Here is a 24,601-nt window from a genome sequence, read left to right as displayed (position 1 = left end):
TCTCTACTTCGATCACGGGAGTAGTACCATGAATCACCTCCCAGCCATATCTCGCTAAGGCTAACAAGCAGACAGAGATCTTCGTTAGTTAAAAATCAACGTAAATCCTTTCCTTCTCTTCTCTCTCTAGTCTCAACAAGCCCTAATTCCCTAGATAGATCTAGATGCCACATGTCATCCATATAGAGCCTTGCTAAGGTAACATTCCACCCCTCTCTTGGGATGCATTAATTCCTTTGTCCCTAGGCACAATCATTGCACTAGGCTCTTGGCCTTAGATCTACCTAGTCTGGTGCTATGAGCCCTCACCTAGGACCTTGACATTAAATCCCTCCCGATCATTTACATGAAGCGCAAACACATATATTACAGAGATAGATCCTTTAAGGGAAATGTTGATTGATTCTTCCGAGGTCATGCTACTTCGACTAGAGCGTAACAATCCTTCCCTCTTCAGACATCAGCGTCCTCGATGATAAAATTTGGGAACACTCTCCGCAACTGATATACAGATTTTCAGGTAGCTTCGGATAGAGGCTGACCATGCCATGCAACCAACACCGTGGATATGTTTCGATTTCGTATTTGCATTGTTCCTCGGTCGAGGATTCTTGTTGATTTGCGCCTTGCAATATCCTCTATCTCCTGAAACAAAACCACACCTTCGATTAGTGAGTCACATGTATGTAAAAATTTCTTTAAACGCGAAACATGAAAAATCGGGTGCACCTTACACCCCTGTGGCAATTCTAATTTATAGGCTACATTGCCTATTCTCTTCAGAATTAACCACGGTCCACAGTATCGAGGTGATAACTTAGCACACTCTCCTAAAGTCAACGACTTCGAGTGCGAAGGAACTCTGAGAAAAACTTTTTCTCCTTTCTTAAATACCCTTATAGACCGGTTTTCATCCGCATACACCTTGGCTCTATCCATAGCCTGGCGGATATTATCTCCCGCATCCGAACTACAAAGTTTGCGGCACTAGGCACTTTCTGAGGTACTCCAACTATAGTTGGATTGGTTGGTCTATAACCATAGTTCAGCTCAAACGGACTGAACCCGGTAGATGAATGTTTTTTATCATTGTAGGCAAACTCCAACAATGGCAACCACTTGTCCCACGTATGTTGCCTCAATGACACATATGCTCTCAGCATATCCTCTAAAGTCTGGTTGACTCTCTCCGTCTGACCATCCGTCTCAGGATGATCCCCACTACTCATTCCCAACTCAATCCTTAGTGTCTCAAATATCGCTGTCCAAAAATGACCGGCAAATCTGACATCTCTGTCTGACACTATGGATCTAGACAATCCATGCAGACAAAATATATGTCTAATGAATAAATCCGTCACTTGCGGGGCACTAACAGACTCCCTAGTCGGAATGAAGTGAGCCATCTTGGTTAGACGATCAATCATCACAAGGATAGAATCATATCCTCCTTGCGTCGTAGGCAGCCCTACAATAAAGTCCATGGAAATGCTCTCCCACTTACTTAGTGGTATTTCCAAGGGCTGTAAAAGTCCGGGTGGCTTCACCCGCTCGGCCTTGCTTACCTGACACGAGAAACACCGTGTCACATATTCATAAATATGCTTTTTCATCTTTGTCCAAAAGAAATCTCACTTCACGAGATCATATGTCTTCTCGATCCCTGGATGTCCCGAACACGAGTCGAATGACTCTCTGCCTGAGATCATTCTGACCAGGTACTATAACCTTGCCATTTCTAACTAGCATACCATCCCTTATGCTATATATTGCATAGGTTTGGCCTTTTCTGGATGCTAGGTCATCCTTCTCACTTTCCTCGGGCTTCAACACATGAGCCTTAAGCCATAAGCTGTGGACAAACTCGTCCACTTTTTGAGTTTTTCTAATCTCGGTCATTAGAGTACTCTCTAAATCCGTGAAACTCAGGTTGTGCATAATGCGAGATAACGCATCAGCCACCTTATTATCTTTTCTTCTTCGGTACCGAATCGTTAAATTAAACTCCTGCATGAGCTCTGCTCACCTAGCTTGGCGGCGCCTCAAGTCAGGCTGTTTACAAAAATGTTTCAGAGTATCATGATCCACATCCACGTAAAACTCTGAACCATACAAATAATGCCTCCATGTTTTCAAAGCATGGATAACAGCATACAACTCCAATTCATGAGTTGGCCAATTCCTTTGAGAGGGAGAAAGCTTCTTGCTTTCAAAGGCTACTGGCCTTCCCTCTTGAAGGAGGACTGCTCCTACCGCAATGCCACTTGCGGTTTCTAGGAACAACGGTTTCTGGGGATCAACTATTTTTAACATCGGTCCTGAGACCAGAGCTTGTTTTATGGTGTTAAACCTTTCTTTTTGATTCTGTCCCCAAATAAAAGATACTTTATCTGAGGTCAGATCAGTCAATGGCGATACTATTCCGGAGTATCCTTTGATATGCCTTCTATAAAACTGGACAAATCCCAAGAATGATCGCAACACGGTCAGACTCTGAGGGATTGGCCAAGTTAGTATCGCAGTCACTTTCTTCGGATCCATTTCTACCCCCTGTGGAGTAATTATGAATCCTAAATATTCAAGCCTAACCATACACAGTATAGTTTTCTTTTTATTTACATAAAGACTGGCTTTCCTCAAAGTACTGAACACTACTCTTAAGTGTTCACGATGCTCAGTAATACTTTTACTGAATATCAGGATTGTACTACGAACTTTCCGATATACGGACGTAGTAAATCGTTCATAAGCATGACGAATGTCGCTGGAGCATTGGTAAGTCCGAAGGGCATTACCAAAAACTCATAATGACCAAATCTGCTTCTGAAAGCAGTTTTATGCACATCCTCAGCTCTAATCTGGATCTGATGGTAGCCACACTTAAGATCTATCTTGCTGAAAATCACGACTCCATGTAATGCATCTAGCAAATCATCAATCCGAGCCATCGGATATCTGTGCTTAACAGTGATATTATTCAATGCTCTCTAATCTATACAGAAGCGAAACGTATCATCCTTTTTCTTCTTTAATATCACTGGCGAAGCAAAAGGTGAGAAACTTGGTTGAATCTGCCTCAGCTTGAGGTATTCTTCCAGTTGTCTACGCACCTCCGTCTTCTCAGTAAAACTCATTCTATAGGGAGGTCTATTTACAGGTTCTGGCCCCGGGATCAGTTGAATCTTATGTTGAACTTTCCGCTCTGAAGGTAACCCATAAGGTAGTTCATCCCTAAAACATTCAGAGAACTCCTCTGTTATAAGATTAGCCAGCTTGGCCATCTCACCACTTTGCATAACATCAGTGCTAGCCGAAGAATCATCAACCGGCTCTACCGATGCTGTGCAAAGGAATAAAAACTCTACTTGAGCTTTTTGGATTTCCATCACGGAAACCAACGGTCCCTGAGGTATATCTTTTTCACCTCGTAAGACATAAAGCACATCATTCATCTTGAATTGATATACGTGCTTTTTTCAATCAATGGCTGGAATCTTTCTAGAATGCCACGCCGTACCCAGGGCTATATCTGCATGAGCAAGTTTGGTCATTTCAAAATCAAGCTTCTCAGCGTAGTCCTGAATCCGAAGCACCAACTGGGTAACCCTTTGGTCCCATACTTCAGTTGAACTTCCATCTGCCATCCTGACTGTATACGCATAGTCAGATGGGCTTGTTTTTAATTTCAGCCTCTTCACGAGCTTGGAGTTAATCACATTGTGAGTTGACGCCGAGTCAAACAACACAATGACTTCATGATTGGGCACTTGCCCTTTCATTTTAATTAACTCCGTATCATTAAAGGCCGTATACCCCGTTGCTGCGGGATTAGATAGGATGTTATCAGGTGCACTCGTCACTAACTTAGCAACAGACACACATAACAAACAAGGTACTAACGCCTACGTGTTCCGCTCATGCACGTCACATTTCTCTCTGATTTCGTTGTCGCAGTGGGAGCGCCACCAGTCCTTCGTTTCCTAGTTCGTGGACATCGCCAATTACCAGCCGTTCCACCCAGGTTACAAACCCGCTGTCCGCCACTAACTTATGGGACCCCTAGGCTCAAGCCACAATTCAGAAGCCTCCGTTCGTCACGTCGCAGCATCACCCAGTCAGTCCGTCGATTGGCGCTCAGATCGTTCGACGATCCAACTCTTTATCGTTCACGTGAAGGTCTTCTTATCCCCTATCTAGCTTGCGTAGGCCATCGTTGGACGACTAGCCACCAAGCCCATGAACACGACGTTTCCTCGTCACGTATCCCTTGATCTCTCCACAGGCTCTGATACCAATTGTCAAACACTCTCACTACCTTGTTCTCTACTTCGATCACGGGAGTAGCACCATGAATCACCTCCCAGCCATATCTCGCTAAGGCTAACAAGCAGACAGAGATCTTCGTTAGTTAAAAATCAACGTGAATCCTTTCCTTCTCTTCTCTCTCTAGCCTCAACAAGCCCCAATTCCCTAGATAGATCTAGATGCCACATGTCATCCATATAGAGCCTTGCTAAGGTAACATTCCACCCCTCTCTTGGGATGCATTAATTCCTTTGTCCCTAGGCACAATCATTGCACTAGGCTCTTGGCCTTAGATCTACCTAGTCTGGTGCTATGAGCCCTCACCTAGGACCTTGACATTAAATCCCTCCCGATCATTTACATGAAGCGCAAACACATATATTACAGAGATAGATCCTTTAAGGGAAATGTCGACTGATTCTTCCGAGGTCATGCTACCTCGACTAGAGCGCAACATACCCGGTGGGTCTACAAGTTAAAAAGGAAATTTGATGGCAGCATAGATCGACACAGCCCGTCTTGTTGCAAAAGGGTATGCCCAACAACAAGGCATTGACTTTGAGGAGACCTTTGCTCCCACTTCAAGGATTACTACTCTTAAATGTGTTATTGCCATTGCAGCCCATCACCATTGGCAAGTGCACCAGCTTGACATCAAGACTGCCTTTCTTCATGGGGATCTGCAGGAAGAAGTTTATGTGACACAACCTCTTGGCTTTGAGGTTGTTGGTTTTGAAAGCAAGGTATGCCGACTGAGAAAAGCCCTTTATGGTTTGAAGCAGGCACCCAGGGCATGGTATGCCAAAATTCATGCACACTTACTGTCCCTTGGTTTTCAAAATAGCCCCACAGAGCCCACTCTTTATGTCAGTGGGAATGGATCTGATTTTTTAGTGCTGATTTTATATGTGGATGACATGCTGATCACAGGCCCTGATACTCAGCATATTGCAGCTTTCAAGGCTGATTTGCAGCAAGCACTATTATTTGGGCATTCAGTTTGCTCATGTTGAGGGGGGTATCATATGTCACAGTCCAAGTATATTGGATAGCTCCTTGATCGTTTTCAGTTTGAAGATTGCAAGCCAATCTCTACTCTAGTGGATCCTGGCTTCAAATTTTCAGCTCATGATGGGAGCCCACCATCTGATATCACTCTTTACCAGTAGGCTGTTGGATGTCTCATTTACTTATGCCACACTAGACCTGACTTACAGTATGCAGTATCCCAGCTCAGCAGGTTGATGCACATGCTCAGTTCATAGGATTGGCAGGCAGTGAAGAGAGTCTTCAGATATCGCAAAGGCACTCAGGATTTAGCCCTCTTCTATGGTGATCAGGGCTCACTTACCATGCATGCTTACACGGATAGTGAGTGGGTAGGTTGTTCCGACACCAGAGTGTCACATACCGGCAACTGTTTTTACTTGGCAGTTTATGTATCTCTTGGCTAAGCAAGAAGCAACCAACAGTTGCCATGTCCAGCTCTGAGGATGAGTATAGGGCAACCTTCACTACTACAGTAGGGCGTATCTGGCTTCGACAGTTACTTTCAAATCTTGGTATTCGCCAGACATCATTCACTATGGTCTACACTGACAGTCAGAGTGCTTTGGCCATTGCGCGTAATCCAGTGTTTCATGCGCGTACCAAGCACATTGAAGTTCACTATCATTATGTTCGTGAGTGGTTGTCAGCAAGAGACATAGAGTTGTCCTACCTTCCCACAGAGGACAACATAGCAGATATGTTTACAAAGGCACTTCCTCGTCCCAAGTTTGAAGTCTTTCGACAGGCTTTACACTTAGTTCCCTTTGTTACATGATCTGACATACCTTGTACATTCATAGGTGGCTAGATGAACATGTGTCACCATGACCAGAAAATACCAGGTATTATGAGACGTTTCCAAAATACTTCAGTCCATACCATGGAGGGGGGTTTGTAGGCCATCTTCTCCCGGTCGTAATGATGCCCTATGGGCCCTGGTATGTGCCTTGTAGGCATAGTTATAGGCACTTTAGTGTTTTGGTGCCTTTTATGCCACATAGGACATTTAGTCCTATGTGACACCTAGGACACTTAGTCCTAGGGTCTATCTTCATGTACTTTGTACTTTCTTCTATTCTAGTTGACGTGACAGCGTTCAGCTTCGACTCTTGTGCTTGCTCCCACGCTCACCGCACCTACAAGTGGGAGGTGCGCCCCCCCCCCCCCCCCCCCCCTCCCCGCGCCCTTTTTCCCCTTCCCTTGTTTCCCTTCCAATGTCTTTATTGCAATAGAAATCTCTTTATACAAGGTGGCTCATGAGGGAGCAGAGTCTGGGTACAATTTCATCTGCTATTTTGAAGAGATAGCATCTCTCCTTCATGCTCCACATAAGAAGGACAAGTGGGGTACCAAGGAAATTGCAGTCTTTGAGGAGCTTAAGGAAAAGTTATTCTCCGATCTTGTCATCATCTTGCCAGATCCACACAAGCCCTTTGTTGTCCAATGCGGTATCTGAACAGCATAGGAGGAGTGCTTATGTAGGATGGAAGAGTGGTCGCATAGAGCATGGTGCTTAGTGATGCTGAAATGTATTTGTAGATTTATGAGAAAGAGATGTTGGCTGTCATACATGCTCTTTCTATCTGGAAACACTATTTTTTAGGTGCTGATTTTATGTCCAGACAGATGACGAATCCTTGAGTTACTTTCTCACTAAGAGAAAGCTGTCAGAAAAATACATGCGGTGGGCAAACTTCCTTTCCATGTTTCATTTTCAGATTGTGCATGTGCCTGGCAAGAAAAATGTGTTGCAAATGCACTTTCAAGGAAGCCAATGCCAGATGCAGTATCCATAAAACAACGGTTTCAGCTATCACGATTGCATACCACCGTAAGCTTGATGCCATGAAGGATCAATATGCAAATGATGATGTTAGAAAAATACATGCGGTGAACAACTTCTTTTCCATGTTTCATTTTCAGATTGTGCATGTGCTTGGCAAGAAAAATGTGTTGCAAATGCACTTTCAAGGAAGTCAATGCTAGATACAATATCCATAAAACCACAAGTTTCAGCTATCACGATTGCATACCACAATAAGCTTGATGCCATGAAGGATCAATATGCAAATGATGATGACTTTGTAAGGATTTTTGATTAGTTGGTTGAGGGCCAAAGACATAAGCACTATACACTTAAGGATGGTTTTCTGATGATGCATGGCAGACTTTGTGTCACAAAGTAGCTCAGGCCAAAAGTTTTGACAGAGAGTTAGGTTTTAGACTTGTTGTATAAATTCATGATATGCATGCGGTAGACGATTCACACAAATTCACAATGAAAGTTCAAGACGTATCGACGACTTCGGTACTTCATAAACACCACGAACATGCAGAAGAGAGAGTTGAAAAATCCTTAGTTATTCACGGTATTGAAGATAATCAGCTCTGGCTCATTCCTATTGGGCTTGTCACCGTTTACAACCATTAACGACTCTACTAAGGGACCCTATCACAACTGCGTAAGGACTTTGATATAGACTTCTAAGGAGAGCCACGAGGGCTCGGACAAAAGGAAGGAGAAAAGAGCACTTTGTGCCATATGAATTTCATGGTTGCCGCATCAGCATTGCCTCGAGGAAACCTAAAGATCGCCAGATAGTAACTGCCACGACACTTGCATGCACTGGCTAGCCACACAACGATGATCACCCAATCTCCTCTAGAGACCAATGCATGAACCAATAAGAGTAGAAGTTGCACCACGTGCCTTCAATCCACCACCAAGTGAGCTCACATATCAAACTGTAGCCATCTCCTTGCATAAGCCAATCAGTGGATAGTAACCACTTGACAAACCCCATGAAGATGCTCCATAGTCAAAGAAACTCCAACAATCCAACAAGAGTCATGCCCCACCATATGCAGGACACAGAGCGAAGCCACAGTAAAGGCAGTGGAGCATTTCTTTTATTGGCTAGCTTTGAGGAAAGATGTCGAGGCATTTGTGCGAACATGCATCACTTGTCAGAAGGTACTGGGATTGTTACATTCACTACTTATCCTAGATACCAACTGGACATGATGGGATCTAGACAATCATATACAGATTCAGCAAGCAAGCCCACTTCATTCCAGTTAGGAAGAAGATTTAGCGGATCGGATGGCGAAAATATTCTTGCATAATATTTTCAAGTTCATGGAATGCATCAATCCATTGTCAATGATAGAGATCTGTGTATGACCAGCCTTTTTTGGAGAAGTCTCCTTGAAAACATGGGCACTATGCTGAATTTTTCATCCTCTTTCCACCCATAGTCAGATGGACAGTCAGAAGAAGCAAATTCTACTATCTTGGATCGTCTCAAATGCTATGTTTCAGAGCATAAGGCAAAGTGGGAACAGTTTTTTGCCACTGGTTGAGTTCGTATGCAACGACACAGTGCATTCGTCAACAGGGGAAGCATCCTTTGAAATCGTGGAAGGCAAATTCTACTATCTTGGATCTTCTCAAATGCTATGTTTCAGAGCATAAGGCAAAGTGGGAACAGTTTTTGCCACTGGTTGAGTTCGCATGCAACAACACAGTGCATTCTTCCACAGGGGAAGCATCCTTTGAAATTGTGGAAGGTGGAATAAATTTTGCACACCAAAGAAAATATCTTTGAAGCACATCGGCATGTGGAAAGTTTGGATGCAGCCTATAAGAAAGTAAAAGAAGCTCTCTAGAAAAGCCACAAAAAGCAAAAGAGAGCAGCAGATTGTCATCGCTGGGAGCTCCTTCATTGGGTTTTGCTGCGTTTTCAGAAACCAAGACTTCAGAATAAGAAAGATAAAGAGTGGTGTTGTACTAAGCCCAAGGACAGGGCTCTAATACCAATGCAATGAAGGGGACATTGATAGATTTGGTGAAGGGGCCAGAGATGGTAGAAAAGGGGAAGAGGAAGGAGGGGAGAGAGAGAGAGAGAGAGAGAGAGAGAGAGGGGGGGGGGGTAGAGGGAGAGGAAGAGAAGAAAAGGGGTGAGGGAAGAGATATAGAGAGAGATTGGAAGAGACAGTATAGGTAGCACATAGGAGGAAGGAGGAGGGAGTAGATAGGATTTGATGTCACATCAAAAGTGTACAAATAGGGGTGGATGGGGACTTATAGTCCGTGATAATGAATTTGAACAGAATCAATCGGACAACCTGCAATATCTTACTGCAAACAAAGCTGAATGAAATCTAACAAAACAAAAAAAACCCTCTAAATATGGAGAGGAATAATCAATGAGAAATGTTAATTGAGGACAATACCTCGCTTGTGGATTGCGTAGCAGTGGGGGTTCGGCTAATACGTGTATTGGGCCTTGTGGCAAGTGAAGCTTGTACTTGAAACATGAGGATTGAGAATTGAATGCCTTACAATAGCTGTTAGCTCAGCAATTGCAAGCCAATGAGGGACAAGAAAGTTGTGTATGCCTTGGGCTATTCATGCATTACAGGGAGAACAAGGCAAAAGGGATAATGGAACCTGAATCTAGTGTTCAAATGATAGAAAAGGGTAAATAAAATGGCCCAATATAGCAAACTATATCTAGAGAAATTTGCACAGCTGATGTATGACATAAATTCAGACATCAGTGAAGCGTGGACCGTGAAGTGGGACAAAGCATTTGCTATTTGTGAAGTTCACAGTGACCGAATGATGATTTGCGAAGCCATGCATATGTTTGTGGAGGCTATAGATAGATGGTAGATTAAACAACAAAAGGATGGTGTTTTCTAATTACATGAGAGAATTTTAAACTGGAGTTGTTGGAAACATTTTCTGCCACTGGATGAAGCTTTCAAAGCGTAGAGGAGTATAGATACCTCAAGTAGGAAAAATTGTCAGTTGTTGAATATATTTATGAATTCCGAGAGATAGCTATGAGATTCTTGAACCTTTATCGTAGCTTTTCCAATTCAAAGCCTATATATTTGGTATTTGGGTAAGCATTGGGTTTGCCCAAGAGACACCACGGGTCTCAAGAAACCCAGTATAGCTGCTTGGGCACTGATGACGACATAAGCATTGCTTTGCTTGCTAGCTAAGTCTACCTTTTGTTTGTCAAAACATTTTTCCATTTTTCTTCTCTTTGTTTCCTTTTTTAATTTTCTTTGTAGATTTTTGGACTTTAGAAACAACAAAATTCTGAGTTTTGGACTTTGAATGATTGGATGTATTTTAGTCCTATAAGTGGGGTGTGTGATCTTTTGCTGATGTATTTTGGCACATCCCATTTTGGGATAGCTACTTTGTAATATAAAGTCTCAATATTATGAGGATGCAAGGGGCAAGACAAGTGGTTTTGCATGCCTTGGAATTCAGTAGAAGCTCCCAAGGAAGCGGAATTTCAGAAAAAGTTCGTTAGAAAAAGTACAGTATAGCAAATCGGTAATCATGTCAAGCAGGCTAGTATAATTGGTAGGGCTTCATGTCCACGTAGTGAAAAGGAAACTATCCCCTATGGTAGCTTGGGCTTGGTGAAAATCTTCTTTGATCTTGAGAGCAGAAGGAAAAGAAGGTATGTATTTCGGATGCCTTCAACCACATTTGTGGAAATATATTCAGAAAAATAAGAGCTGTGGCATGACTGAAAATGGTAATTTTAGAATGCGATGCAGAAATGAAGGAGATTCCCAATGCTGAGGACCTTCAAATCCAGCTATGGGGACCCTCTCACGTGTTAGAAACTGTATTATTATGCGTTTCTATTTCTTAAAAACTTAAGAATGCTTCTTATAATATCCTATCTAGACCTGCAACAGCGGGGTATTCATATTTTGCTGGAATGGAATTAATAAAGATGAAGGGCAATGTGACTTAGAGTCAATGCATAACATTATTGATTCCAAATTGGTGAAATGACTAAGCTAAAACTAGCCCATCTGATTATGCTTACACAGTTAGGATGGCAAATGGGAGTCCAACTGAGGCGTGGGATCTTTATTAAGGGCAATGTTGTTGTATTGTTTGACTCAGTGTCAATGCACAACATTATTAATTCCAAATTGGTAAAAAGACCAAGCTAAAACCAGCCCATCTGATTATGCTTATCCAGTCGGGATGGCAAATGGGAGTCCAACTGAGGCGTGGGACCAAAGGGTCACATTTGGAGCTATGCATCCAACACTAAGCGGAGAAGCTAGATTTTGTAATTATTAGACTTGTTCTCATAGAAGCACATCTACCAACTTGAATTGGACGGTCTGTTGTATATTCTTTGAGGTGAAAAGGATCTTCCTCAAGCTCCTTGATGTCGACTATTGATTTAGAAAGACTTCAGGTGAGTTTTTGTTTCTTTGTTGTGCATCAGTTGAATGGACCAACCGATTTTTCGGCTACTTAAGATGGGGAGAAGGCCTTATTAGCCAAGCAAATACTTAGTGAGTTCTCTGATCGTTTTAAGATGAATTCCCATTCCAGCTATCTTCGGAAAGAAATATTCAACATAAGAATGAACTTATTCCTGCGGCAGATCCTATTTATTGTTGAAAATGGGGAGACGGTGAGAGACACTCATCACATGATTGAAGACAAGGACTGAGGCATAAACTGATGTTGATTGATTGATAATCACAGCAAGTACATAGCCTCTTTTATAGGCTGGGCAAGCCTTACAGACACCTCATAGATGAGGTCACACACAAGAGAATCTAAATCCTATAATCTAGGTGAGGAATCACATGAGGTGGCACAAGTGGCCTCAAGACTCTTCACACTCACACAACTGTAGGTCATTCCTAAGACTCTAGGACCACACACACTAGGACTCCGATTCCAACAAACCCCCCCTCGGAGCTAGGGTGAGAGACTATGACATCATCCAGACTGTGCATCCCAGGCAATCTCAGAGGCTAACAGCTGAGCATAATTCAGAGGTTGAACCAAGCACTCTCATGGCTTAGGTGTCAACGTGATCAGAGACTCAAATCTGAGCATGGATGCATGACCAACTCATAGGTCGAGGGAGTACACCAACATCCTGGAACTCGGCCAGGCCTGATAAAGGAAAGACATAACAACCCCCCCTGTCTCCTAACTGGGTACATGGAAGTAAGTGGAGCCTTTTATAGGACAAGGCACACAAAATGACAAATTATTACAACATTTTAGGGGGACTACTCAAGGCAGAGTACCTAACACACATGACTCTAGAAAGCCCACTCTTCATCTATCACCTCATGGAGGGATAGAACAGAAATAGCAGCAGTGCAGGCTTGTTCCTCAGGTCTAGAAGGTGTAGTTTCATCGTCTTTGTCCTCGCTCTGCTCCACAACCAGATTGGCATGTTCTTTGGCTTGTACCTTTGCCATTTTCTTGAAGCAACGATCCTCTGGATGGCCAAGTTTTGGATAGTAATTACATTTAAGAGGTTTTCCGTTCTTCTTGGGCTTATTCTTGAGAAAGAATGCTTTGCCAGATTCGAAGGAAGATTCTGCTTTCTCTGTAAGCCTACGGTCCTCATCAATGAGATGAGCTACCATATCCTTAAAGCTCAGATTGCGGCTGACTCTTAGGACAGCAAGGATCTCATTGTACTTGGAAATGTCTTCAATACTGGAGAGAAGTACAGCAACTTGATCATCATCTTCAACAATGGCTCGGATGGCAGATAATTGTTGGAGAATTGACCCAAGATTGCTCAAGTGTTCATTGAGGGTTTCAGTTTCCTTCATCTTGAGCTTGAAGAGTTTTTGTTTGAGAAATACTTTGGAATTATTGATCTTATTTCCAAACAAATTCTCTAACTTCTCCCAAACGTCGTTTGCTGTCTTTTCAAAATCCACATGGTGGATAAGGTTGTTAGCTAAAGCTAGGCCAATGATAGCCATTGCTTTATCATTTTGGTTTTGCCACCAACTGATTCTAGCATCATCACTTTGGGGTTTTGGCTCCTTGCCATTGGTGATATTCCATATCCCTTCTCGCATAAGAAGAAGCCGGAGTTTTGTTTGCCAAGTTGGGAAATTGCTCCCTGAGAATTTCTCGATGAGCAAGGAGTTTTTTATGCTATCCATTGGTGGGAAGGCCTTAGCTGTTATTACAGCCAGTGTCTAAATCCCTTACAATGTTTACTCAGATTTCAAAAAGGGCCCAAATTTTACATGGTAGAAGCTTCAATTATGCCAAAGGAAGACATAGAACAGAAAAGCCCGAAATTTTAGTGTTAGGGTTACTGCAAAAATTGGGGTTTGCAGAAAATTGGGGCTTTTCAAAATTTCCTAGAGCATAGTGTTCTAGCAACACTAGGGGAGCTTCAGACTATAAAAGCCCCAACAAATTCACCCGAAAATGAGGCAAAAATCTTCAAAAAACAAAATATCTCAGACGGACTGTTTGGTAGGCTGCTGTACGGCAAATCGTACGTCAGTACGGCAGATCGTACAGCAGTACGACAGATCATACAGCAGCTGCAGAGATCAAGTTGTATGGCGCCACAACAGCAGCATCAGCATGGACAACGTGGATTGCAGGCTGCGGGCAGGCTGTACGGGCTGTTGTACGATAGGTACCTGCTGATGTACGGCAGGTACGGGCTGATGTACGCTGATGCTGAGGCTAAAGAGCAGTCGATGGTGAGGCTTGGGCATGAGGTGAGTCGATGGCCAAGGCCCTCAGGTTGTTAGTCGCCAAGTAATACCCTGCTGTCGACGCCTTGTTCATGGGAGAAGTTGCGTGGGCAACGGGCACTCAGCAGGCGGAAACAGCAGGTTCGAATCTGACAGGTCGGACCAGCAGGTGCAGCAGCAGCAGAGGCTATATGGCGTGCAGGAGCAGAAGAAGAGTGGCACAGCCGAAGGAGCAGAGGCGGGAGCAGCAGAAGAGTGGCGCAGCAGAGTGGCGATGAATGATGGGCAGGACGCTTCATTGCGAGGGAGGCTGACTCAGATCTGGTGATGAAATCTAGAAACCCTCCATGAGAAGTAGACGACAGGCTGAATGAACCAGCTCTGATACCATTTGTTGAAAATGGGGAGAGGGTGAGAGACACTCATCACATGATTGAAGACAAGGACTGAGGCATAAACTGATGTTGATTGATTGATAATCACAGCAAGTACATAGCCTCTTTTATAGGCTGGGCAAGCCTTACAGGCACCTCATAGATGAGGTCACACACAAGCGAATCTAGATCCTATAATCTAGGTGAGGAATCACATGAGGTGGCACAAGTGGCCTCAAGACTCTTCACACTCACACAACTGTAGGACATTCCTAAGATTCTAGGACCACACACACTAGGACTCCGATTCCAACATTAATAAATTGCCTTATAGGCTGAGTTTTATTGAAAGACAACTGGAAGAAGTGATACCTTTTGGCTGTGTATGGACTATCGAGTGTTGAGCTACATTACTGTTAAGCACAGATATCCGATGCAAGAATTGATGATCTGTTGGACGCATTGCATGGTGCTGTAATTTTTAGTCATTTTAACTTTGTGGTTATGCCATTCGGCCTTACTAATGTTCCAGCTACAATCCATCACGTTTATCAATGATTTACGATGCCCGTAGATCTGAAGTTCGCAATACATTTTATTGACGATGTAGTGGTTTACAATAATAGTATTGCTGTGCATAGGGAACATAAAGAAAAGTGTTCAGTACTGTGACACAGACTAGTCTCTACTTGAATTCTGCACATTGACTCTTCTGGAAGTGTTATTTCAGTTCTGCATTTGTATTTTTCAAAAATTGTTCACAGAATCATATGATTTGGAGCTGTGATTGCAAGAAGAGTTGAACTCCTTTCTTTGTGGTTGGTGGTGCAGAAATTGGTTTTGTATGAAACATCTGCCTCCGAATTGGACATCATAAGGGATATTTCACGTACTTTCCCATCACATGTGTTCTTCCAGCAAAGACATGGACCAGGCCAAAGATCTTTGTATAACGTTTTGAAGGCATATTCTGTGTATGATCGAGCTGTTGGCTATGTCCAGGTATCATCTATTTGTCTATTGTTATGAAACAGAGTTTCATAGCTGTGTATATTTTTCCTCATGGGATGTGAAACTGTCTTATAATTTTTGGATTCTTCAACTCACCTTCAAAATGGAGTTTGGTTTCATGTTTTCTAGGTCAATGAAATTCTCTGTACTTGATTGGATGGTCATTTGATGGTACGGGAGTTTGATTTATTCAGGGAATGGGGTTTCTAGCAGGCTTGCTCCTCCTGTACATGAGTGAAGAAGATGCTTTCTGGTTGTTAGTGGCATTGCTGAAAGGTGCAGTTCATGCTCCAATGGAAGGTCTCTATTTGGTAAGAAAAACAAAAAATCCTGCTAAAGGTTTGCTTTTGCATCAAAGACAAAGTTGTCTATGGTTTGGACATGAAGATTTAATTTGATTAACTTGAGTCTCTTAAGAAGACTGCTCTCAAAGTTGGGAAGTTGGATCTTCAAGATATCTTTTGATGTTTTGTTCCAGTTTGACGAGGTCACACAACTCCGCTGATTGCCTCGTGTGTCCACTGGACTATTGGTATACCCAAGCAATGGGTGAAAGCCTAAATGATCAGCCTGCAATCTCGGGAACTTTGCACTTGAACTGGAAGCATCCACTGTAACCACCCTGCCAACAAAGTCTCTCCAAGACACCTTACAACAAAAGAGTAGGATCAAGCGGAAGCAACTAGCTTGTCCTTGTCAATCTAGGGGCATCTAACTAAGCTCATACACGAGCTTGTGCAACCCATTCTCAATGGTGCATTATCTTGCTCGTAGATCAGCATACATTGCCCATACAACAGCAATAACAGAAGGGGGGGATATTTAATATATATATATATATATATATAGAGAGAGAGAGAGAGAGAGAGAGAGAGAGAGAGAGAGAGAGAGAGAGACGATTGAATGCAACCAGCCCCTTCTAGAGCAGCTCGTCGCCAATCGAGCTTGGCCTTGTGAGCAGCCAGGCCCCTCTATGGATGGAGTTGTAAGCCCATGAGCCTCTTTATTGCTGGCCATTCGCCGTACAAACATCCCACAGTCCAGCAAGCTATCTCAAGGCCACCCATGCGGACACTAAACTGACCCATAGAATTCGAAGAACATCGTATGGCCCCCGGCATGGAACCTGTGCGTCAAATCGTTCGTCCTTTCCCTTGCCTGTGGCCAATTCGCCATACGATAGGTTTTCTTCCTCTCGTTTGGCGCCCCACAATTTCTCCAAGTGCTTCTCACAGCCCGTGAGCCATGCACGTAGCCTTTGAAGTTTTAAATAGGTGCCATGTGGCACCTATGTTTCATTTGCATCAATGCTCCCTCTATATAAACATGAATTCTAGGGGCCTTTTGCCCCCTCTTTGGACCAAACAATCAATTCACCCCCAAGGCCATTAATCCCTAGGCTTCTAGGGAAGCCTTGCACACCTAGCAACTCATGGCCTTTCCTATTATTTTCCTAGGGTCTTGCCCACATGCAAGCACAATAACTCACGCCCTTCTAACAATAGCATCTATTTGATCAAGTTTGGCTTCATGTTGGTTTTTGATTAGATAGAGCAATGCTTGGTGGTCCACATAGAAGATGAAGGGGTTGCTCGGGAGATAGTGCCACAGCTTTTTAGCACTACATACCATCCCTAGGGCCTCCCTTTCAGTGGTTGAATAATTCATCTCCACCATTGAGAACATTCCGCTTGCGTAAAAGATAGAGAAATCCATGTTTCCATCCGGCTGAGCTAAAATGAACCCAATCACCATTTCGGATGCATTCACATGCACATGAAAGACCTTGTCCGAGCTCAGCTCTTTCTGACTATGGATGCCTTCACTGCCATCCCTTGCACGATTTGGAACGATTCGGCTCAATTTGCATTCCATTCAAACTTCCTATGCAGCCATGAATGACATAACTTGCTTGGTTCTTGCATCTATCTTAAGACTTTTTGATCACATTTGTAGAAAATTATGTGTCCAAGATAACATCTGAGAACATACAAGACACAGTTAAATGGATTAAGAGAGATTGTGGTCTCTTGACAATTTTGAAATACCTTCTTTAGGCCATTCAAGTGTGCGTGCTTCGTGTTGTAGATAAAAAAGCATCTAGGATAATTGCTAAAAATTCGTTGTGTATTTGTGGGCTATTGCTAGCATCAAGCATTGGAATTTGGACATGGCTGGTGCTTTATTTAGTCGAACTGGCATCACTTGCCACAAAGTCGTACACCGATTCATCAAGCTTTTGGTTGATTCAGCTGAGCTTCAGTATGACGTCTGCCTTGCTGAACTCATATGGAAAGCTCTCCAAGAAGGCTTCCTTCAATTCATTACATGTGGTGGGTGACATTGTTGATCAAACCAGTTAATGACTTTGTCTATTAACGTGGACATGAAGTACATTAAGTATTCTTCCTCATATTGACTTGCAATATTTCGGCTGTTCACAACAGCTTTGCATTTGGGATCGGGGATTTTCACCCTCTCGTCCCATGCATTTCTGAAATTCTATCCTTATCTTTGGTCTTCTTGTTGCTATTGAATCATTTCGAACAAATCCAGTACGGATTGCAACTGTTGAATTGGGAATTCTTTGCTTTCTTGAGCTTGTGGGGATTTGCTTCTCGTTTCTTGGTAGAATTCGCTCGATTCACCTTGTTTCCATCTTTATGTCTTCCCCTTCTTTGTCTCTGTATTCTTTGCAATTGTATTTAGTCTTGAAACATTCTTCTCTACACTGTCGGTATCTTTGTCGGTGACGTGCTCTTGCATCCTGTGGTCCTGACATTCATAACGAGTTGGTTCACACTGTTTGTTCCTATCACTTCATTGGCAGTGTGGTCCATTTCATTCCACAGCAAGATCAAAAAATATATCATTACAAATTATGGTCGACAGGCGGATTTGTTTGTCTATACGTGCATTTGCGATTCACATTTGTTAAGGCTGTTACGTGGTAGATTGTGGAATCAAGTGTGCGTTTGATGGGAAGTGCGTGCTATGACAGTTGTAACGAATGGGCAGATAGTTGAATGCAAGGCAAGTAAAATTAATTGCTTAGAATGAATGGAAAGAAAAGTTCTCAAGACGTGGGAATGATATATTGTTTGTAGTAAGAAAGAGTCTTCTGCGCAATGTGATAAAGGACAACAAATGGGGATGTTTTATCATCACTTCGAATCTCTCTGGCAAAGTGGGAGGTCTCCGAGGGGAAGTAGCAAACTGCGACAAACAGATCCCTGCTGTCAATGTGTCGTATCCGGATCCAAAGAAATCTGGAATGTGTATCTCTTTGCTCTACTGAAATGATTCCCCGAAGTGTGGATCTAAAAAGGACTGCAACTCCACGTGAACCTCAAACTCCTCTTGTACCCCTCGTCTCATCTCTGTAGGCAGACTCCCATGTATATCCACCGACTATTGGAAGAGGGCGCTCTGGACTCTAATGTGTCTCTGTATAGAAGACTATGTCGTGGCTTGTATAGGATTCCGAGAAGTTCCCAGGTTCTGACCATAAGGTACCATTACAGTCTTAAATGGTGTAGGACAGGGTCTCGAATATCTGAGTCTCGTAGACCTTGCTTCCTTATGTAGGGGAGGGACAGGTGCCCTACGGGGGCTTGTAAGAAGTCGTCCCTCTTGTACCACTGCCACTTCTCCTTTCGGGCCTGATCCCGTTGCTGTAGCAAAGAGCGCCTCTCCTCAACCTGTAGAGGTGTGAGGTCCTCATCCATAGAGATTGTTGGCTGATCTCGAAGGATTGACTTGCGTCGTAGAGCTGAAAGTCGTGCCTGACTGTATGATCAGGGGTTGCTCTCGGTTGGGATCTCTCCCCACCCGCCATGCCCTCTATATCTTGTGCTCAGCAACACCCAGGGTAGCGGCCACGAACGCAGTCGCATCTACCATTGGTGTAGTCTCAGTGCGTGGGATCCCGTGTACTCTGATGTTGAGAGCCTTAATGGCTCTCTGCTGTTGCTCCATGAGGGTAGCCGAAACGGTTACCCTTGTGGGTTCCCGTTTGGCCACGTCAACCCATATGGAAGTCTCCTCAATAGCAGATTGCATGCTCGCAATCTGTGCCTCGACCACTGGGGTACTCCCTGGGATAGTGTGTATGGCTGTGACCTCTTGTCGGAGCTGCATGATATCCTGTCTGAGTCCCTGAATAAGACCCACTTGCTCCCGAATGGTCCTAGCGTGTTCTTGTATGATGCGGCTCCGCTCTTGGTTGAAGCGGACCTGCTCCCTGCGAAGTGAGTCAGCTCCATCTCACGCTCACGGAAACTATGTATCTCCGTGAGCAAGGTCTCACGGGCCTTTGGTGTATTAGCCTGACACGACCCCGCAAGATTTGACCCTATCACTAACCTAGAATCTCGTCCTCAATCCAATTAGAATCATAGCACATGTGCCTCGATCCTCTCGACCACCCCCGAGCACGTGGGCTAGAGCTCGACTCATCCATAGGCCCGTATCTAACCCAGGCATCCCATACCACCTGAGCCCGTCCAGAGGATCTTCGATACACCACCTATGATCCGCCATGTAGATGGCCAGAGTCCCGGCCTTAGTCCAAGCCCCATCCATCAGTTGAGGAGCGCTCAACTGATCTACACAATAGCACCGGCTCCCCCTCTATAACCCGCTATAGATAGCACAATGCTATGAATAGCTCCCTCCATATAAAGCGAGCACTATATATGAAGCAACCTCTATATATAGCAATCTCGGCTAATAATAGCCATCCAGCCCTATGCTATCTCGTAACCCATGTTCACCTGATATCCAACCCTAGGTACACCATGCACATGACATACTCTCCTTCCTCTAAGAACTCACTCTTGAGTTCACTAGAAAGCGCGAAAACTCTCTGTGAAGATGAGTCAATGCCAACAACTACACTCTGACTATCAATTTGAGTATGCTATACGTTCCATGAGATTCAAATCAAAGAGAATCTAAGGCCAAAGCCAAAATCTTTGATCACTAACCCAAGGAAAGTAAATCTCTCAATCTAAACAAGGTTAGTATCGTCGAGTATTCTCCTCGAGAAATCCAAGAACCCCTGAATCCACAGAGTTAATTCTGTTGACATGTCCGTACTCAAGCATGGTAAAATCCGTACTTGAAGGTAAATGATTCTATCAACCTTATCTATTGAGTATCCTTGAACTCAAAATTTTAGGTTGAGATCAAGGAATCATTGTTCGAACAACCCCATCAATTGAACCCCTCGAGGTCAATTTGTGGGTTGCAATTTCTATCAATCCTAATTCTTGAATTACTTAGTATTCAGAAAATCCCTCAACAGAATACCCTTGTAATTCAAATTCTTGGGTTGAAATACATGACAAACTTTCCATCGCAGAACAATTAGGTATCTGTTCATAACTCATGATGGAAGAATCTTCATGGAAGTATCAATGCGCTAAATCCTGACCAAAGATATGGTCCCCCTTGATCTATCCTCGAAATGCCCCTACATGAGGATAATAAGTAAAAATTCAGTTGGCTATATCTAGTCAATGGTAATGTTCTAGTCATGAATATAGTCAACCATCATAGGAATAACATTCTATGTGATCCAAAGACTACGGAAATATACAATCCGAAATCTCTAAAAATAAGATCCACTATCGGATATCTTGGATAAACTTGTGCACAATAAACCGCTCCGATCACAGGATCATCCAATTCTTAGGATCTCTTATCTAGGAACACCAGGTTCCAAACAAGGCATTGACAGACCATCATCAGAAGAGATGTGGTAACCCTCCCTGAGATTGACTCTAGACTATGGAGCTCCAGGGTTGAACCCAAAAAATACATGGCTTCTCTCAGGGTAAAGAATCTTAGTCAGCCCTCGTAAAAAATCTCATCAGGTTACCCCCAATTTAATTCAGCCTACTTGTACTTCACCCTAGAGGTACTCGGGTATTATTTCACGCTGGATTATACCACCACATCAGAGAATCTTAAAGGTAACATACCTTAGTGTCCCATACCACCAAAGTATACTGCAAATAAAAAACTCAGTGGACAATATGAGTAAATCAGGTAGCCAATCCCTCTTCAACTCAGATGATCTCAGATTGAGTCAGGGTGGCAAATCCATTCTCCATCCTTTTCTTAATGTGATTATATCACCCCCTTGTGTTACAATACCCCAACCAATAGGTCAAAGAAGAAAATTACTTCAAGATATATGGAACAAGAGTACACTTTATATAATTTGAAAAAAAAACCCCATCAAATTATAGATGCCACAAGTTACAAATCATAACCAAATTAACCAAATCCAGGTCAATTTAATAACAAGACAGTTCATAATTCATACAAAATTGGGGAGCTTCTTGAACCAAACGTGGTTCAAAAGATCCAGTTGAGCAAAAAATAATTGGGTGTCGGTCAAAACTGAGGATTTCAACCCCTCCATCGCTTCTCAATAACTCAGAAGCGGTATAAAGACTCTAAAACAAGCTGTCTTCACTTAGAACAGCATGAGCCTTCTTCAATATATTTTTGGTACTGAGGGGTTTTATAGTAGTGAAGAGCTGCCCAGAGTTCATCCATCAAGGAATCCAAAATATCTCGCACGGGAGAGGGACTCGAAAAAAAACAGCTGCGTCCAAACGTGTGCTCTTCACACTAACAAAAGAGAATCTGGTGCTGCATGGAATCAAGGAAGAAGGTGAGTAGAGGACAGCAAGAAAGATGACGAAATCTGATAGGCTGATCTGAGACGGAAAGAGGGTGGGAAACTCGCCTTCATGCGCTGAGGGGAGAGTGAAGTGTGATGCGGCACAGTGTATGACACCTTCGAAGTAGGGGTCATAAGCTGTGCGAGAGCTGTAACAGGAGAAGAGGGGAAGGGAACAACAACTGGCGCCATGGGCATGAGTATGTCACTGATCGTAGATGTAGAGGGAGCTGAGATTGGAACTAGAGCTGGGCCTGAAGCGGGGGCTGATGTCGAAGTAGAGATAGAGATAGAGGGAGCTGAGGCTAGAGCTGAAAACGAAACTGACACTGTAGCGGGAGTTGAGGTTGAGGTTGAGATAGAGGCTGAAGAAGCTGAGGCGGGTCCTACCTTTGCCTTGCTGTCTACCTCGAGTCCACTTCGGTTGTAACGTGTGTTCACATCCTCCAATTTCAGTTGTGTCGTTTGCTTTTTTGTTGTTGTTGTTATTGTCGTCTTTCTGGGCTTTGTCCCCCATTTCTCTTGGGGTGTGGGTGCAGGTCTTAGTGTCCGGCTGGGAGCGGGAGCACCGGTTCCCCCCCCATAATGGGAGGCACGTCCAGTGCGAGGTGGTGGAGAGGCAGGGCGGAAGCTTGAGGTGGAGAGGCAGCCAGGAGGTGGAGAAGGAGAGGCTAAGATGGCGAGGAGAGAGAGAGAGAGAGAGAGAGAGAGAGAGAGAGAGAGAGGATTGTATTAAAGTCCTCTTGAGATCCTTCAGGATTTATGGGACTGGTGACCACTTTCGAACTAAATAGTGGTCAATTACATCCAGTGAAAGAAATCTCTACAAAGCTTTCTATGTTATGAGTATTTGCTGAGCTAGTTTGGTGTGCTAGCCTGAGGACTTTGCTGCGGTGCTCGAAGACTTCTTTCAGGTAGATTCCATGCTTTTGGGCTGGCTGTTCCAGTAGATTTTTCTGGCTACCCCTGTTGCCACTATGATGTGTGTGTATATGCTTGAGATCTCAGAATGACGTGTTGCTCATCTTATAGCTCCCATGTAGGGAAGATTTTGCATATCCTTTCCTCTCCTGGGATTGTGGGTTGTGGCTACCTGCCCTTCTCTGGTCATGTGAGCTGGTTCTTATTTTGCAGGTTAAATGCCATTTAAACATTGAGATATCTTCCCAAGATATTTCTGCATTGCATGCTTGTCCATCGAGATAATTCCCTGCTTTTAAAACTGTATTTTGTTCTTGGATCTAGCCATCTATATCGTAATGTGAGAGAGAGAGAGAGAGAGAGAGAGAGAGAGAGAGAGAGAGAGAGAACAATAATTGCGTCGTTTTTATTTTTTGAGATCAGGTTGGATTGCCACTTGTTCAACAATATCTTTTCCAGTTTGAGAGACTTGTAAAAGAACAATTACCGAGACTAGGTGCTCATTTCGAAGAAGAAATGATCAATCCAAGCATGTATGCAAGCCAGTGGTTCATCACTGTATTTTCATATTCTTTTCCTTTTCCGTTGGCACTCCGCATATGGGATGTATTCCTTTCTGAGGTGTGCAGTTTTGACCTTTCTATGAGTTGTATGATCTTTTATGTCGTTCTTTTCGTGAAATGCAAATGAATTGAGGAATTTAAGCCCCCCCCCCCCCCCCAAAAAAAAAAAAAAAAAAACTGTTGCTCATGGTTTGGATTCTTGAATTTTGATAGGTGATTGCATCCAATATTAGAGATTGAAGGAATGCACTTAGTACATATGTAGCCTAGTCTCAATGCTAAGATTGTGTTGGAGATATTGTTGATATTTCAAGGATATACAATGTGTTTTGTGGACACACTAAACAATATTAGTCTATATAGACGGTCATTATTTTTTTGTTCTTCTACAACTATTCTGGAGTTTGGACCACATTTGAGTACTTTGCTTCTACCCATAGTCCTTGTCATCCTGGCTCTGGAGTTGTAAAGTAGACCCTTAACACCTTTTGGCACATACAGACACAATCTTCTCGTCCCTAACTAAAAAATACGAAGGTCATCATAAATGTATGTTTCTATCTTGTTGTATGAGTGTATAGAGAGAGAGAGAGAGAGTCCAAACAAAGGGATTTTAAAAACAAATTGTATAGTTCAACCTCATTCAAAGTAAATGCTAACCAAATCAATTTAGTCTCAAAAAATACCCACATGTGAACTTGCAAGCCTATTTGCTAATAGGTGACTCTGATCACCGATAAGAAAAGCATTATGAAAGTTGGAACGGCAGGGAGGAGAAAGAAAAGAAAGAAAGATATATTAACGTCCATGGGAGGCCTCACGGGCCTATGGGACAAAGTACACAGCAAAGCAAACTCATACAAGCCTCAGTGGGCTGAAGCAAAGGGTACGCTAGGACCCTTGCTGAGTACTAATCTATGCTAACAGAATCATAATCATAGAAAAAAATCAACTACGACTGCAGAGTCACTGAGGCTACTAGACAGCCTTTATTTTACAAACCTTTGGAAACAAGTGTCAAAGCATGACACATACTTTGCATATGTAATTGGTTGAGCTTTCAGAGAAAATTTTCACCTCTTTATTATATATACTAGCAAACTCCTTTCCTTCATGTCTAGAGCTACAAGATAATCATTTGC

At 43.2% G+C, this 24,601-nt stretch overlaps 1 protein-coding gene across 2 annotated transcripts in view; it reads left to right on the top strand.

Annotated features, from left to right (window-relative positions):
- Positions 1-24,601, top strand: part of LOC147895733 (uncharacterized) — a 60,833-nt gene that overhangs the window by 15,343 nt on the left and 20,889 nt on the right. For both annotated transcript variants that reach the window (XR_015541880.1, XM_087382466.1), the window contains exons 3-5: positions 15,099-15,269; positions 15,473-15,589; positions 23,320-23,517. Coding sequence is in view for 1 of the 2 variants with exons in the window: in XM_087382466.1 (XP_087238592.1) it covers positions 15,099-15,269; positions 15,473-15,589; positions 23,320-23,517 (486 nt within the window). In the remaining variant the exon portion in view is untranslated. The remainder of the gene's footprint in view (positions 1-15,098; positions 15,270-15,472; positions 15,590-23,319; positions 23,518-24,601) is intronic.

The sequence above is a fragment of the Dipteris shenzhenensis genome, chromosome 12 (genome assembly GCF_047967505.1).
Source record: "Dipteris shenzhenensis isolate YYH24624 ecotype China chromosome 12, Dip_SZ_1.0, whole genome shotgun sequence".
NCBI lineage: Eukaryota > Viridiplantae > Streptophyta > Polypodiopsida > Gleicheniales > Dipteridaceae > Dipteris > Dipteris shenzhenensis.
The sequence above is the reverse complement of the archived record's forward strand: the minus strand, read 5'-3'. Positions and strand labels throughout refer to the sequence as shown.